Source organism: Gadus morhua, chromosome 5 (genome assembly GCF_902167405.1).
Source record: "Gadus morhua chromosome 5, gadMor3.0, whole genome shotgun sequence".
Taxonomy (NCBI): Eukaryota; Metazoa; Chordata; class Actinopteri; order Gadiformes; family Gadidae; genus Gadus; species Gadus morhua.
The window spans coordinates 17,764,670-17,782,006 of NC_044052.1; the positions used below are offsets into that span (position 1 = coordinate 17,764,670).

The window sequence follows — 17,337 nt, forward strand, 5'->3', positions numbered from 1 at the left end:
AATCGTTCATTAAGACGCACCAAATTCACATCGTTTGCTGTTCCCAAGTGAGAACAAACCTGTACTGAAATGTCAGACCTGGTCAGCCAGCTGCGTTCTCCCAAGAGGAACCGTTCATCTCCGCTTGCCCTCTTCAGCCACCAGAAAAAACCCCCGTACACCATCTCGTCGTTCTTTTAGTTTATCTTCTCAACTTGTTCTCGGTCTTCTTGCTGTGGGACGGCTAACCGACTGACTGAGATGGTGGAGATGAGGGTGGAGTAGAGGGTGGAGGCGCGGAAGGCGTTGTTCCAACCAATGTCCCGGAGAGAGCCAATGGGTAGGCAGTCCGGGTCGAGTGCTTCCCCTCTGATTGGCGGAGGTGTTTGAGCCCGTGCTGTGGCGTCCTTGGCTCTGCCGGGGTTTCGGACCCCCTGGTGATGCATCTCAACTCATCTGTGTCCCTGTCCCCCCCCACCCCCCACCTCCCCTCTTCTTCTCTCGTTTCAGTATTCACCCAACATGACGATGAGTGTGTGATTTTTATTCTCCTTCATTTCTTTTCTTTGTGATCCACGCCCGTTTATTTTTTGTACCCCCCCCCCCCCCCCCCAACACACACACCTGATTTTAACATATTTTCCCGCTTTGGATGGACGCCGTACCGCCCCCCCCCCCCACACATACACACATACAAACACACCTTTACAACCCCCCCTGCCCCCCCCCACAACACTACGATGGACCCCTTCCCTGGCCGAACTCTGCTGCCCGCACAGCCTTCTGGGAAAGCCCCAGTGCATGCTGGGACTCTGATGAAGACGCGGCCCCCCGCGGCGTGCAAGATGTCCGCCGGCGGGAACAGGAAGTCCTCTCAGCTCCACAGGAAGAACCTGCTCTCTGACTCCTCCCCCCGCCTCCCTGACTTCCTGTCGGGGTCTGGACAATGAGCGGGGGAAGGGCGATCGATGCAGAGAGAGAGAGAGAGAGAGAGAGAGAGAGAGAGAGAGGGAGGGAGAGAGAGTGGGGGGGGGAGGGAGGAGACTGAACCCTAAAGACCCCCAAAACAGAGGGGGGGAGGTGGGGGTGGGGGGGCTCTCAGCTATGATGTGACCCCAAGACTTTTAAAACCCTTTTTTTGCTGTCGCCCCTACGGATTGAATCGTGGGACATCTGCGTATGAGGTGCTCCACCGCCACCGCCTCCACCTTCTCCACCGCCTCCTCCTTCTCCACCACCTCCTCCTCCCTTGTCCCCACATGGTTCTGTGTGTGTGTGTGTGTGTGTGTGTGTGTGTGTGTGTGTGTGTGTGTGTATGTGTGTAAATGTTTTTTAAACGTACGTTGTTGTGATCAACAAACTTTCTTTTATATATAATTTCTTTTTCCTCACTGTATGTATTGTATCATTGCAATTTTTGTTATTGCATTACTATAATTATTATTAATTATTATATTATTATTAATATTATTGATATTGGTATGATCATAATCATTTTAAGGCTAAGTTGCAGGTTTAGCTGTTTTCCGTTGGTTAGGGCACATTATCGTAATGAAGACAGGGTACACGCACGCACGAATGCACATACAGGAATAATTTGTGTGGGTTTAGTTTAAAATTACTTCAGATAATAACCTGTGGTCACATCGTCTACAACAGTCGAGGTTCCTGCTCTGGAGCGATGCTGCCCCCTTGTGGGGCCGGCCTGACAAAGCAAGTTGAACCTATTACGGTACCGTCACTAAACCTTTCTTTCACCATAGATGGCTGTTTCACGGTCAACATGGAGTTGCGTTTCTCGTTTTTAACTGCCTCTACTCTCATTTGAGGTGGGAGAGGAAGCCTCTCCATTTTCATTTATTTTAACCGTATCCGCGTTTAGTTAAAACCCAGAGCTCTATTTATTTATATACCCTAAACTGTCATGGGTCCGTGACACTCATCTTCTCCGTTTCTAACCTCTCCAGAAACCTGTAGCAAACGTTGTAAATATGTCGGGACGTCTTTCTCGCCACCTCCTCTTCAGTGCATCATTTCTTTACGGAACTCTCTGTCCTGTCCTTCCGAAGCCCCGCCCCTTTTCCCCCGCTCTGACCACACCCACACCACTGCCATCGCTGATGCTGCCCGCACACTCAGGTTCACGTCCACACATACACACTTCTGGTATTTGCAATGTTATTTTATTTTTTTAGTCTCAACACTGAGCTCTCGTGTGCGTCTGTGGGCTGTTACTCATCGCGTCCTCACTGTGATCCTCTCCCCGTGTTCAAGTGGGGTTTAATTCACGCTCCCAACCATACAAGTCTGTTTCTTTTCCTTTTTTCCCCCTTCTCGTGTCTTCATTTGTTTTTCTGTGAGCCCTACCCAAGGATTCAACGGTTCCCTTGTATCGTAGCAAATTGAAGCCGTCACGATCCGTTGCCGTGGTGACTGTCGTGAGTGGCCCTCCCTCCCCCGCCTCCTTCTCTTTGGGTACCATGTTAGCACACACACACACACACACACACACACACACACACACACACACACACACACACACACACAGTCGCATGCCACCCACTCTTTCTTCTTTTTTATACAACCTCTCCATGAGTTAATGAGTTTATTTTGTTGTAAATAGTGTAAAATGCATTTTGATATCATTGACATGTTTTGATATTTCCAAAAAGAAAAAAAACACGACTAATAACAATTGATGGGCGAGTAAGGGGGGGGGGGGGGGGGGAAGCAAACTAATATCCTCGCAACAGTTGTGTTGGTTTGAAAGAGAGTAGCTTGTCTCCGCTCAGCTACACGGAGATCGATCACAGCTGCGGCTGCGGCCCTCCTCTGTCTCACCTCCACGTCCACACCGGGATCACCCTCCTGGTCGACACGTTGTTCAGTCACAGGCCTCTGCTGTCACACATGCTTTTGGGTTTGGGGGGGGGGGGGGGGGGGACCCTCTGTTTGGTGGTTGTTGTTGTTTTTCAGTTTTTTGATAGAGCGCAAAAAACGGCCAAACTCGTGTTGACAAAGACTGTGGAGAGCAGATGGCCTTCATGTGCAGAACGAGATGGTCTCCTCCTCCTCCTCCTTCTCTGTAGCTGGGACCCCTCTCTAACCCCCCCCCCCTGTCTAACAGCTGGGACCCCTCTAACCCCCCTGGGTAGGGCTCGGCTGAACCATCACTAAAGATACCAACGCTGTGGGCGGCGAGACTCATTTGTACGACATACAGTCAAAGGTAACAGCGAGGGGGCAGATTTTACTATGAAGGATTGTTTTTAAATCTATTTAAACAAGCGTTTGTGTGTGTGGGGGGGGGGGGGGAGGAGGAGGAGGAGGGGCTGGGGACGAGATGTGTTCAGAAAGACGATGATACAGGAGTTTCCTCACTACCTGTACTTTAAAAGCTGTTGTATAAAGTACTCCTCTCCGTCTCTCTCTCTCTCTCGCTCGCTCCCTCATCTTTCTGTCCTGTAAGTAACTCTTGTCACATTGTTGATCATTTCTGTATTTCTATTGTGCTGATGTATAAAACTGTAAAACATTCAGGGTGTGGGAGGGCTGGGGGCGGGGCTTCAGGAGGAAGTGGAGAGGTACGAGGTTCAATAGGGAAAAGGAAAAAAAAAAAGTTTGTTTTGGATTCTTGTTTCTTTGGGTTTGTCCCCCTCTACAAAGCAGTATTGATTGGGCGTTGGGTCCTGGTTAGGAGGGTGTTGGGCTTTGTATCATGTTAGGCTAGTTTCCCATCATAAATGTCTTGTGTAGTAAAAACAGGTTGCTTCTTCGTACGTTTCTTTCTATTGTAAAGTTTCTTTAGACGAAAAAAGTTCCTTATTGAAAAAAAAAAACACGGTGGGAAAAATTGCATCATAAATGTATTTTATTTTTTATTTTTCATCAATTTGTCAGTTGTTTTTGCCTGTGCCCCCCTTGTTGTAGATACATATTAAAAACAAATAAAAATGACTTCACTCCTTTTTCCATGACGTTTTTCATTCATAGAATATAGGGATTTACCTATTGGTTTTCGCCTCACCCCCCCCCCCCCCCCTGTTCACATGAACAAGGTAGGAGACCGCCTCACCCCCTCTGATCACGTGACCAGGTGGAGGAGAGCGCCTCACCCCCTTGGTCAAATGATCAGGTGGGGGAGAAAGCCTCAACCCCCCCTGGTTATGTGACTGGACCTGAATGCCGCTACTTCCTCTTTTGGTTGGAGGGGGAAAAGGAAAGTGGAAGTGAAGAAAGCGGAGCCAGCCAGGAACTTCTGAGCCTGTTGCCCTGAGCCGCGTGATGTCAGTCACCGCAGTCTGAGGTTGTGTTCAATATCTGTCTTTTTTTGGCTATTTGGCCACTGAAATCTTCCAGCGTACTTTATTGTAGAGAACCCTCAAATCGTCCTCCACTAAACAATGGAACATATTTGAATAGATATCTCGTAACGAGACGTATATTCAAATATATTGCTATTATATGGATATTTCAATAAAGACGGTAACAACGAGACTCTCGTCGATGTTACCGTTGTTATTTAAATATCTAAATGTCAGCAATATTTTGGATACATAAATGGGCCCAAAGAAAGGCATAAAAACGCAACGAGACAGGAACAACTTCAGACAGTTACTGAGAGACGGAGAGGCAGACGTTGCGTAAGCTATACGTAAAAGGCGTACTTCGGTGTATTTAATTCTCCTGACCAATAGGGTGCCGAGGTCTGACCACATGGCGTCATGTAGCCTACTCTAGAATTGCGCGCGTTCGAGAAGGGAAGCGGCACAGACACAAACACACGCACTCCAGCCTATATCTGTGAGTGTGTTTCCCGGCGGAGTTCCTCTTGTTTCCCGGTGAGCGGGTCGGGGTTCGGGTAGGTTAGGACCGGGTTCGGGTGGGTTAGACCGGGTTCGGGTAGGTTAGGAGTAGACCAGGTTCGGGTAGCGGACCCGTCGTGCTCCACCATGCCGCTGACGAAGGAGGGGTGCTACGGGCTGGCCGAAGGGGCGCCGGGCCGCCGTGTGTCCGTGTTTTACGTCAAACTCACCGACTGCGCGGCAAGAGCCGTCGACACTTTCCAAAACACTAAGGTAGGAGGCCGTGATGTTGAACCCCGGCTCAAAGTGTGTGTGTGTGTGTGTGTGTCAGTGTGTGTGTGTGACGGTTCACCGTGGCCCGCTGCTTTGAGACAACGAGCGGGAGGAAGAAAGGTGTTTTATTTCGGAGGTAAAGTTCATGAGGAAGACGTCTCCTCCCCTCAGGGCTGGAAGCGGTACAGAAGTTGTGTAATTCGATGCGGAAATGTGTTGGTGTGATCAGTGTGCTGCCAGGGTGTGTCCCTCAGAGATGAGGAGAGGAACGCTGTGTGTACAGGGAGGTACAGGGAGAGGGGAGGAGGGACGGCGTGTCTGTGAATGTCCCTGTGTGTGCATGTATTCAGGATCACGCATTCTGGCTCTTCTAACTATATAACTCTAATTCTATCTCTGCAACTATATCACACTCGCTCACTCTAACTCACTCTCTAACCATAGCTATAACTTTCTCTGTCTCTCTCTCTCTCTCTCTCTCTCTCTCTCTCTCTCTCTCTCTCTCTCTCTCTCTCTCTCTCTCTCTCTCTCTCTAACTCACTCTAATTCTTTCTCTCTCTCTCTCGCTCCTACAGAGCCAAACCTCCCACCCCACGATCTGCTTTGCTGGAGACCAGGGGGTAAGATGTTAACTCTTTAATGTTTATTCATCTTCATCATAATGCTTAATCATTCACTCCTCTCTTGTTATCTCAACCCGTCCAGAGAACCATCCTGTCCATGCTTTATAATGCTTTATAACACTTCGTTAAATAACCAGAACAAAAATTACAGAGATAGGAAAAAAAAAAGTCATCTCCCATCGGATTTTCTTTGAATGTTTGACTAAACGTATTTTAGTCCGATATGATTCAGATTCAAACCCACAGTTTCCTGACTGCAATTCGGTCTGATGTGTGTTCGACCTCCTCTCTCTCCGCTGTTCTCTCCTGTCCTGGCAGAGGATTTGTGTCTGACGTTGTCTAACCTCTCTGTGACCCTGCCTCTCTTCTCTGTTCTCTCCTTTGTGTCTGACCCTGTCTCTCCTCTCTGTTCCCTTGTGTCTGACCCTGTCTCTCCTCTCGGTTCCCTTGTGTCTGACCCTGTCTCTCCTTTCTGGTCTCTCCCGTCCTGGCAGAGGTTAACGGTCCCGGGCTGTGACGGCGATCTGGAGAGGAGGGTGTTTTCGTTCGGTCTGACCAGCATGGTGCGCCATACCCCCCACGGCAGCTTTGACTGCGTGCGCCAATCGGCCACCAGGTGAGTGTCAGGGCCACCTGGCTCACGCAGAGCTGACATAAGCTGAGAGACCACGCTGATCATAAAGGTAGAACAATAATTGATTAAAGGAACTATAAAAATACGTTATCCGTATTGGAAGCCAAACCAAATGTGTAGTGCATATCAGGAGAGAGAGAGAGAGAGAGAGAGAGAGAGAGAGAGAGAGAGAGAGAGAGAGAGAGAGAGAGAGAGAGAGAGAGAGAGAGAGCGAGAGCGAGCGCCTATTGCCGTTCTCGGGCATGACAGTGAGGGCACACGTGGTGTAGAGACGGTAGTCTTGGACACCGGTCTGATAAACGGCCTACAGCGGGCCTCTCTAGCTGGGCTTGACTCGAGTGAGAGTGTGTGGTTGTTAGGGCGCCACCGATAGGACAGAAATGACCACTGCGTCATTTTGCGATTATCGGTCAATTACTATTTTGTAGCACCTACTGAATGAGAACAATAATATGAAAGCAATTGCTGAGTTGTAATGGTTTGTATTTCAATTTAAATGTATCCCATCGTTCAAAACCATATTTATTTATGTTTTGTATGTTTAATCATTTCTTTATCAAGCTATTTCAAAATTCCCTGATTACAAGAATAAACTAGAATCTGGATTTCTCTAGTCAAACAATATGCAATTAATTGTGCAGTCCTAATATTTCTCCCTGGATGTCAGAGATCCAGAAACACACTGAGACAGAGATGCTGTTGTTTTTCTCTGAATCATCAATATCCGTTTCAGTTCTATCTATGGAGAGCAAGAGTTTTAATCTTGTCGGTTTCTGTGGTGAACACAACTTCCAAGTTCTCAGTAAAGCTGCGGTCCCAAGTGGGGGAAGCCCAGAGTCTATGCAGGTCATGTCAAGTATTGTACCAGGAACCCAGCTTGGCCCACATGATGACAATAAATCATTTATAGTCTATAATAACTTCCTTCACTCCATGTCGTTTTCAAACTAGTGGAATATTGAATACAATACAGAGCAGAAATGACTCCAATTAGACACTCAAACTTCTTTGTGTAGTAGATAGAGCTGCAGTGCTCCTATTATTTTATTCCAACAGTAGTTGTTACGGCTCAAGACTGGGTGGACCCAAACGCACGGCACAAATGACCACAGACGAGAGCGGAAACAGTAGAACAGTTTATTAGTCCGCGGTTGATCAAGGTTAGTGCATAAGGTTGCGTCCGTTAGGGGTAATCCTGAAACCAACGGACGGGGGGGGGGGGGGTCCGAACCGGGGTCGGACGGGTCGGCTGGCAGGCGAACCGACAGTCATGCACGACGATTCGAAGAAGATGTTAATCCGGCAGTAGAGCAGGGTTGTGGTATAGTTGTGATGGTGATGACTGGTAGAGAGACAGAAGTATTAGGAATGCACAGACTTGAACACGAGTAAACTAGAACTAGGAATAGAATCCGGATGCTACTCAACAGGGTTAGTAGTACAAACGACGATCTGGCGACGAATGGCTGGATGACTGGGGTAGTTATCCTGGTGATCCTGATTGCAGATGACTGTCAGGTGCGGGTGATCAACGAGGCTGGGTCGGGGAACTGTGCTGGAATGGCCACGCCCCCGCACATGAACACTGAGACAACAACAAACAGGGACAGACAAGACTGACACAGAACGAAACTAGTGGCAGCTAGGATCTGGTGGGAGAGACCGTTACAGTAGTGGAATAACAACATAACATATACAGCATGTGCACTATGCACACTATGTACACTATACCCACTATCTGCTCAGGTTTTCAGTCTGATTTAAAGCCATGCCAACGTCTGTGTTTCATAATCCTGTTGCTCCTGTAAGGTCAGATATGCAAGCTACTCTCTGCTATACAGTCGGTTCTCTCCTTATGCCTTCTTCGTCTGAAGCCCTCATGAGCTCAGCCACCTACAGTATCCTGGGTATCTATTACACTATTCTGCTGTCAGTATTTCTCGCATGACCATAATGACATTGTCACGCTTAAAGAGGGCTGGGGCTGGCCCAAAAAATATATTTGAAAAAATTAAAATGATAATTATACTACTTATAATCGTGTGGCGCGGTCATCCAGTTGTGCATGTAGGGGAAAAACCCACCTCATTATACCAAATGATGCAACACAAACACACACAGTTTAGGCTAATAACAGATAGGAAGTATGGCCGCCGTGTCTTCTCTGGTGAGCACCCCAGATGCCTGCTCAGGCCTGCTCCTCCTACATGTGGTCCAAGTGGCGGAGTGACCATGCTTCTCTTCCCCCCCTCCCCCAGAGATGGTGGAGGGCAGCTGTCCCACGTGGGGCCGGTCCAGCAGAGGCTGACGGTGCAGGCCACGGACGCGTCCTACCAGAAGGCGTATCAGAACTTTGCCCAGGCGGAGGAGGAGACGCGCAAGCGGGCCGCCATCGTCATCAAGGACGGCGGGCGGGGGCAGAGTAAGAAGGAGACTCTCTTTACTACCTGGTGACCGTGCTGTGTGTTATTGTTCTGAGAGAGAGAGGGTAGGCCATCACTTCACGGTCAGCTCTCCTCGTGTGTGTGTGTGTGTGTGTGTGTGTGTGTGTGTGTGTGTGTGTGTGTGTGTGTGTGTGTGTGTGTGTGTGTGTGTGTGTGTGTGTGTGTGTGTGTGTGTGTGTGTGTGTGTGTGAGAGACACACCACCACTTGACTAACATGAAGCATGAATGTTTACCCGGGTCGTGTGCCTGGAAACAGTCGGTGACGGAGGTGTTTTGCCACGTAAATAGGATGTAAGCAGATGAATCCCGCCGCACCTTTTTTCCACTAAACAGATACTTTGTTGTTTTCTGTTTCTTCTTTTTAAGTCCTGACCACCGAAGCCACATCCTGTGAAACTTACACATGCATGCAAAACTCACTGAAGTTTTCACTGGCGTTACGTTACATCCTGGTGTGTGCGTGCGTGCGCGCACGTCGTATTCTTTCAGTTTGCAGAGAAATCCGATCTACTTCCTTGTGTGGCCGCTACTGTGGTTACTTCGAGGAAGGGAAAATTGTTTGCTACGGCCTACGGCAATAAACATTTTATTTGTTAGTTATTATATACCAGATGATAAATCTTAGGGTTGGGGATAATAAGGTATACTATATATCACAATAACTAATGTTTGACAACAACCATATTATATCAAATATTTAACAAATATTTGTTGTTCTAATTTCCCTCACACCTTTTTAATCCATGTTTTTGAAGCACCTTTAGTTGGTTTCAAATCAGACCTCACACATTCATCTTCATGGTTTGTGTTTAGGGATGTCCGATATTGGCTTTTTTGCCGATATGCGATATTGTCCAACTCTAAATTTTCGATTCCGATATCAGCCGATACCGATGTCGATATTTGGGTTATTTTTCCTCAAACCTAATTTAGGTAACATTACATATCTCCTGTTGTGGAATTAACACAACATGCTTAATGTTATTGTGATGCCCCACTGGATGCATTCTTGAATGCAACAAGGCTTTCCAAATGTTAACATTGTCTGTGCAAAATAAGAAAAATACTTCAACTTAATTTAAGGGAAAAGTGCCATGTTTATTTTTATTTTTTTAATGGTCTCAGACAACAGTTTGGATTACACTCTCCCTGAGATAATCTTGACAATGCCCACAACAAATAGGGCAAACTTGACTTCACAAATGATAAAACATTGTACCTGAACAACTATGTGCAACATAGCAGTATGTTTCTTTAACTAAAACTCAATAACCTTAATTGAATAAATGCACAAATATGAGTCAATTACAATGTGCACTGTACTGCACAATTTTGAAAACATTTATTTGAGCTATAAAAAAAAAAAAAAAAAAAAAAAATCGGTTTTAATGCAAAAAAAATCCGATACCGATATTGACCGATATTACATTTTCATGCTAATATCGGGCCGATAATATCGGTGGGCCGATAATATCGGACATCTCTATTTGTGTTATGAATTATTCTCCTTCAGTTTATCATAAACCAATAACGTAGTACAAGACAATCCGTGATAAGTCCATGTGACCTAATGATGGCCCTGTTGAAACAAGATAAATATCTGGTAGGGGTGTGACGATACACTCAGCTCACGAGACGAGACGAGACACGATATTCGGTTCACGAGAACGAGACGAGACGTGATTTTAAGAAAACTACAATGACAAAATATATGACTGGACCAACAGACTTTTATTTAACGAGTTGCACAAGCATTTTGAAATGTTTTATTCTAACTCTTTACATGCATGAAATTGAAACTAAAACTAAAATTTATAAAAGTTGGAGTAAAATAAATTTAATTAAATTATTCTCTTTTATTCAAGTGCAAACAATATTATGTGCGAAACCAAATCAAAGTTCTACTCCATCAATACAGAGTGCAAATAGTGCAAACAGAGTCTGACCAAGTATGTCACTGACAACTTGGTATTGTCCGTGTCTTATAAGTCACTCTACTGCCATTCATCATTTCCGCCGGGTACCCAAAATGTTGCCAGACAAATGATTTAAAAGTGGCGGGGGCATCTTCGACGGTAATGAGATGCTAACCTCCTGGTTCTGGTTCTGGTTCTGGTTCCAGAGAGGCTAACCGCCTGGTTCTTGTTCCAGAGACGCTAACCTCCTGGTTTTGGTTCTGGTTCCAGAGACGCTAACCTCCTGGTTCTGGTTCTGGTTCCAGAGACGCTAACCTCCTGGTTCTTGTTCCAGAGACGCTAACCTCCTGGTTCTGGTTCTGGTTCCAGAGAGGCTAACCTCCTGGTTCTTGTTCCAGAGACGCTAACCTCCTGGTTCTGGTTCTGGTTCCAGAGACGCTAACCTCCTGGTTCTGGTTCTGGTTCCAGAGAGGCTAACCTCCTGGTTCTTGTTCCAGAGACGCTAACCTCCTGGTTCTTGTTCCAGAGACGCTAACCTCCTGGTTCTGGTTCTGGTTCCAGAGGGGCTAACCTCCTGGTTCTTGTTCCAGAGACGCTAACCTCCTGGTTCTTGTTCCAGAGACGCTAACCTCCTGGTTCTGGTTCTGGTTCCAGAGACGCTAACCTCCTGGTTCTGGTTCTGGTTCCAGAGACGCTAACCTCCTGGTTCTGGTTCTGGTTCCAGAGCGGAGGGTGACGGTGAGGGCCCCGGGCCCCGCCCTGGTCAGCCTGGCCAGGCCCCGCCCCGCCGGCCAGGCCCCCCTGGGGGGGACCCCGAGGAGGAGGCCGGGTGTGGCGGGGGTGCGGAGTGCCCAGGCGGGCGTGGCCGGGCTGGAGACAGAGAAGCGGCCAATCAGGGAGAGGCTGGTGCACCTGCTGGGGGTGCGGCCGTACCGGAGGGCGGACCTCCTCCTCAGGCTGCAGCAGGACGGACTGACGGACGGGGAGAAGGAGGAGCTGGACCAGCTTCTGCTGGAGGTATGTCAAGCTAGTGCTATCGCTAGTGCTATTACTAGTGTTAAACCTATTTCCAATTCTAGTGCTAATACTACTGCTAATGCTAATGCTAGTGCTAGTGTTTCTAAAAGCTCAGTTTAAACACATCGTTCATAGTGCAGATGAGACATGGGTTTGGTCCTGGCCCATTAAGTGCTTTATACACTGCTCAATTCTCTGGCAAACAGTAATCTATATATAGACTAGGTCTATCCGTCGGTCTGACTGTCTTTCTGTCTGTCTGTTTTCGACAAATGGAAATAAAAGAAGAGGAGGAGGAGGATTGGGGTTCTGCGGTATGCTTTAGGGTAAATGTTCACCATGTTGTGGATGTCCAGGTGGGCCAGCTGAACAACAGAGACCAGACCCTGGTCCTGAGAGACCAGCTCTACTCAGAAGTCCAGAAGGACTGGCCCGGATATACCCCCCTGGACCAGACGCTGCTCAAGAGGCACCTGGTCAGGTAATAATAATAAAATAATAATAATGGATGTATTTCAATAGCGCCTTTCTCGCACTCATGGTCGCCGCACAGATCATCCCCGTGATGATGTCATCCTGTGTTGACGCCAGCCCATGATGATGTCACCCCCGTGGTGACGTCATCGCTGTGATGACGTCATCCCGTGGTGATGTCATCCCCGTGGTGATGTCATCCCCGTGGTGATGTCATCCCTGTGATGATGTCATCCCTGTGGTGACGTCATCGCTGTGATGACGTCATCCCGTGGTGATGTCATCCCCGTGGTGACGTCATCCCTGTGATGATGATGTCCCCGTGGTGACGTCATCACCGTGTCTTCCTGTCCACAGGCGTATGTTCCGACCGTACAGGAGGCGTCTGTCGGTCCCGGGGGCCCAGGTCAGCCCGCTGAGGGACACGCCCAACTCCTCCCCCGCCCGCCACGCCCACAGACCCCGCCTGGCGGAGGAGCACCCCCCGGGCCACTCCCCGGCCCACAAGAAGCCGCGGGTGTCCCGCGTCTCGGCCAGCAACGGGGGGGTCGCCGTGGCGACGGGCGCCCCCCTGGCGACGGACACCGCCACCCCGCTGCGGAAACACCCCGCGCGCCCCGCCGGCCGGACGGAGGCGGGGGGAGACGTCGCCGTGACGACGGAAGACGTCAAGCACAACAAAAGAAACAGCAGAAGGGGGGAGGCCCTGGACCCCCGTCGGCTCTCTGACTCGCTGCAGGCCGTCCGCCTGCAGAGGGGGAGGCGGGCGGAGGAGGCGGCGGAGGAGGTGGTGATGGTGTCGGAGAGACTGCAGCCCTCCTTCTCCTGCTCTACTCCGAGGCCCAGGGAGAGCCATAACCGTCTCCCCCAGCCCGGCCCTGCCCCTGCCCGTCTCCCCCAGGGGGGGGGCCCTCCCCCTGCCCGTCTCCCCCAGCACGGCCCTCACACCCGGGAGGAGGGCCCCCCACCCCCTGCTGAGTCTCCTCAGCCCAGGGGCCCCAAGACAGAGCGGCGCCCGAAGAAGAGGGGGAGAAGCAGACTCGGCGAGCAGGTGAAGGCTGGGGAAACGCAACACAACCCTGGGGCTGACGCCACACAACACGACACAACCCGATACAACACAACACTGGGACTGACGCCACACAACACAACACAACACTGGGGCTGACGCCACACAACACGACAAAACCCAACACAACACACCACACCACTGGGGCTGACACAACACAACGCGACACAACACAACACTGGGACTGACACCACACAACACACCACTGGGGCTGACACAACGCAACACAACACGACACAGCGGAATCTCTTCGCATCCTTTTGGTTTATAATTTAGAGTGTTTCTTAGGGATTTGCCACTGAGTGTTGGGAGGTTGTTTTCTTATGTTCCTGTCATCAGGAGAAGGTAAGGAGTGGAGATGGGGAGAGGACAGGAGGGTCAAACCCAGGAGAGCTGAAGACCAAAGGGACCTCTGAGTGTAAAGGTAGGGATATCCTATACTGCCATCATAGACTTGACATAATTATTCTGTTATATGTATTGATCATCCATAGTGGCAAACTAGCATGCACACACTACACACTGTACACACACTACAAACTGTACACATATTAAACGCTACGCACAATACACACTGTAAACTTTACTGTACATACGCCACACACACTACACACACGCTACAGAGGACACACACGTACACACGCTACACGTAACAACCGTCATCCTATTCATAAAAATAATAGTTTCAGAAGTAGAGTGTCCCCTAGCTCTACTGCTTCCATGAAACACACTGTTGTGAAAGGTGGAAGGCGAGTGTGAACGGGAACATAGGAAGTTCTCTAAAACACAACCAGGGTGAAGGCTGGGTACTGATGTGTTTTTCAGCAGCGTCCGATGACTCTCTGTCGCTCCTCAGACACCGATGGGGCGTGCCGTGACTCGGTAGTGCTGCGCGACGCCGCCCCCATGACGGACTACCTGTCGTAAGTCAGCCCTTCTGTTTGTGCTTCAGCGTGTTTAACCTCGTAGACCCCGGCTCTGCCCCACTCCCCCCTGCGGACGTTTCCTGCTTACACACCTCCTGCTACCGGAGGAGTTATACTCTGTTTACGATGCGTTTTTAATTTTTATCAGTTAATTTGTATATTATGTGGAATAAAGCACGGGCACATGGCGATGGTGCCAGTACTCTGAACGTTAACAAGAAATGCGCTGTTATGTTAAAAGTTAAAAGAGCACTTCTCTTCAGAAGTTACATGGCTCTCCCATCACTGGTGGGGCGTGTCCGTCCAGATGTATGACGGGCAGCTCAACCGGCCTATCCGGGTACGGTCCACCTGGGAGGGGACTCCCGGTGAGCTGAGCCTATTGTCGTACATCTGGGGGGGGACAGGCCCACCAGGGATGTCAGCGTGGGATCGGTTTTCAAATGGTTTGTATTGTAATCAACCGCACTCCTTGGTAAAATAGATGCCCTTCTGTGTCTTGCTCGTCTTCTTCTTTTTTTGCTTCTTGATCTTCTTCTTCTGCTTCTTGATCGTCTTCTTCTTGTTCTTCTTCTTGATCGACTTATTCTTGTTCTTCTTCTTGATCTTCTTCTTGTTGTTCTGCTTCTTGTTCTTCTTCTTGTTCTTCTTGATCTTCTTCTTGTTCTTCTGCTTCTTGCTCTTCTTGTTCTTCTTGTTCTTCTGCTTCTTGTTCTTCTTGTTCTTCTGCTTCTTATTCTGCTTCTTGTTCTTCTTCTTTTCCTTCTTCTGCTTCTTGTTTTTCTGCTTCTTCTTCTTCTTCTTCTGCTTATTCTTCTTGTTCTTCGTGTAATTCTTCTCCTCCTCCTCCTCCTCCTCTTCCTCCTCAGGGCGTACACAGTGATTCTTGACCAGCAGCAGCGCCTGCGCTACAAGCAGGACTTCAACCAGGAGTACCAGGAGTACCGCGGGCTGCACGCCCGCATCGACGACCTGACGCGGCAGTTCATGAGGCTCAACACACAGCTCAGGCAGCGCAGCCACGGTTCCAGGGAGCACAAGGTGGGGGTCAGACGCAGGGTTCCCTCCAGCACTTTACAGCTTAGACGGCCACCCAGGCAACACACGATTGCCGCCTCAGCTACATCATCCAAAAAAAATAAAAGATATGGATTTTTATTGTAAATATAAATACAAAAGTATTAGGGCTGTCAAGCGATTAAAATATTTAATCACGATTAATCGCATTAATGCCATAGTTAACTCACGATTAATCGTATATATTTTTTTCTATGCTAAATATCCCTTGAATTCTTTATCCCATTATTTTTTCTCATTTTAATGCTCTTATCAACATGGAGAAGTGCATCGGCTTGCCTTGTGCAAATGTTTTTTTATTGATAACAACATTGGCATATGCTGATCAAAACAGGACGGTACAAAAAAAAAGCCTATAATGCAATTTAACGATGAACATACAAAGATATGCCTTGAACATAGCAGTCAGGCTACTGCTTCTTTGTTTTGAGCCCAAAAAAAAAAAAATTGCATTTGTTAAAAAATAATAATTTGCGTTAATCGCGCGTTAAAAAAATTAACGCTGTTAAAATTGGTTTGCGTTAACGCCGTTAATAACGCGTTTAACTGACAGCTCTAAAAAGTATAAAATAAGCAAAACCTCATTCACTCTATGTGTATAGATGGACAGACTTGCAGAACAGGCTGAAGGGCAACAGCCTGACACCCTAAATGGTCAACCTGTAAAAGAGTGGCGGCCTCTTTTGATACTGCGCTATACAAATAAATTTGACTTTGACTTTAATGAGGTAATAGTAAATGTGGTGAATACCATGTATTTGAAAGTAAATCTTAAATGTTCTAACGGTGATAAAGTTGGATGTTGTTTTGAAGAGATGACATCAAGGTGGAACTAACTTCATCTCTGTGTTTGCAGACGATTCGCAATCAGATTCTGCAACAATATCGCACCATTAAAAAGGTAACCATTTAATTTTATTATCTCATTTTATTTTAAACGAAACACTAATTAGGGTTACAAAAACCGAAGCCTGATAACAACCGTTTGTCTCGTCATACAACTGTACCTTTCTTCCAGTTCAATCCAAACTACAACCAAGACAGGATCCGCTGTGAATATCTGCACGACAAGCTGGCCCACATAAAAAAGCTCATCTCTGTGTACGACCAAACGGCGTCTAGCTCTGAGCCATCGCAGACCCACCAGGTTCCTGCCAGCGGGGATTAAAATAAGCAACGACACGTTAACCAGGACCTGAGAGGGTTAACGCAAGAAACGGTCCTGTCATGTTCCAGGGTTCTCGTGACGATTAGCTGTTTGCTCTAGAAGCCTTGTGTTCTGACACTGCTGGGAAACAATCAAGTTGCCCAGCAGTATTTAGTTGTTTTCAGTTTTTAATTGTTGATTGAATCAACAATTAAAAACCCTAGCCTCAGTATGTATTTATTATTATTTTTTTAATCAGTTAAACACACTTTGGAACACGTTTTGTAATGTATGGGTTAGGAATTTTGATATTATTGGTTTGGAACCACGAAAAAGCGGTCAATTTTGCCATGGTACTCACATGGTCTTCAGTTGGTCTGTAGCAGAGATATGGAGTCATTATACTCGACATCCACTGAGAGGACAGCAGGCTGGATACTCTAAACTCTCTCCCTGTTAAACTGTGTGTGTGTGTGTGTGTGTGTGTGTGTGTGTGTGTGTGTGTGTGTGTGTGTGTGTGTGTGTGTGTGTGTTTCCCCATCTCTACGGCATCACAGGGAACTAATTCAGTGACCGGGATATGTGAATGACCGCGAGTTGCGAGTGTTTTGTATGAATGATCAACCACGCTGAATGTATTTGGTTTATATTGGTCACAGAGACTTTACTTTGAATGTTGAATGTATTTGGTTCATGATGATCACAGAGCTTCGACTCTGAATGTTTAATGTATTTGGTTCATGTTGGTCACACAGCGGTTGCTCTGAACTTTGCCTTCATGTAGAGTTTCTGTAAATTCATAAGCAGTTTTCTATTTTTTTATTCTCCTGTTTCCTATTAAGCGAAAGCGTTCAATAAATTATTTGATATATTGGTAGATGAATTTATTTTTAGAGGCTGAAGTGTGATTTCAAGTCTTGGAATGGAAGTCTTTCTATGATGAGGCGTCTCT

At 47.6% G+C, this 17,337-nt stretch overlaps 2 protein-coding genes and 1 long non-coding RNA gene across 6 annotated transcripts in view; 2 read left to right on the forward strand and 1 right to left on the reverse strand.

Moving 5' to 3' along the window:
- The window catches only part of zgc:110158 (LisH and SSDP domain-containing protein), a 30,482-nt gene extending 26,531 nt beyond the window's left edge, over nucleotides 1–3,951 (forward strand). For both annotated transcript variants that reach the window (XM_030356960.1, XM_030356962.1), the window contains one exon: nucleotides 490–3,951. In XM_030356960.1, the coding sequence (XP_030212820.1) occupies nucleotides 490–519 (30 nt within the window). In that variant the 3' untranslated portion in view covers nucleotides 520–3,951. The remainder of the gene's footprint in view (nucleotides 1–489) is intronic.
- Nucleotides 3,952–4,621: 670 nt separating this feature from the next.
- On the forward strand, nucleotides 4,622–17,262 carry LOC115544121 (RNA polymerase II elongation factor ELL). 3 transcript variants are annotated; one of them, XM_030356944.1, is made up of 12 exons: nucleotides 4,625–5,057; nucleotides 5,633–5,677; nucleotides 6,175–6,296; nucleotides 8,573–8,736; nucleotides 11,400–11,692; nucleotides 12,049–12,173; nucleotides 12,524–13,217; nucleotides 13,575–13,659; nucleotides 14,092–14,158; nucleotides 15,031–15,202; nucleotides 16,095–16,139; nucleotides 16,257–17,262. In XM_030356944.1, exons 1-12 carry the CDS (start codon nucleotides 4,932–4,934, stop codon nucleotides 16,404–16,406), a joined length of 2,088 nt encoding a protein of 695 aa, XP_030212804.1. In that variant the 5' UTR covers nucleotides 4,625–4,931; the 3' UTR covers nucleotides 16,407–17,262. The 3 variants fall into 3 exon arrangements, with proteins under 3 accessions (XP_030212805.1, XP_030212804.1, XP_030212806.1); XM_030356946.1 differs by lacking the exon at nucleotides 4,625–5,057 and adding an exon at nucleotides 5,106–5,389; XM_030356945.1 differs by lacking the exon at nucleotides 5,633–5,677 and having other exon boundaries at nucleotides 4,622–5,057.
- On the reverse strand, nucleotides 7,438–7,900 carry LOC115544154 (uncharacterized). The gene is made up of 2 exons (XR_003976815.1): nucleotides 7,743–7,900; nucleotides 7,438–7,656 (listed from the first exon to the last, which is right to left on the reverse strand). It is a non-coding gene; the product is annotated as an uncharacterized LOC115544154 (long non-coding RNA).
- Nucleotides 17,263–17,337: the final 75 nt, after the last annotated feature.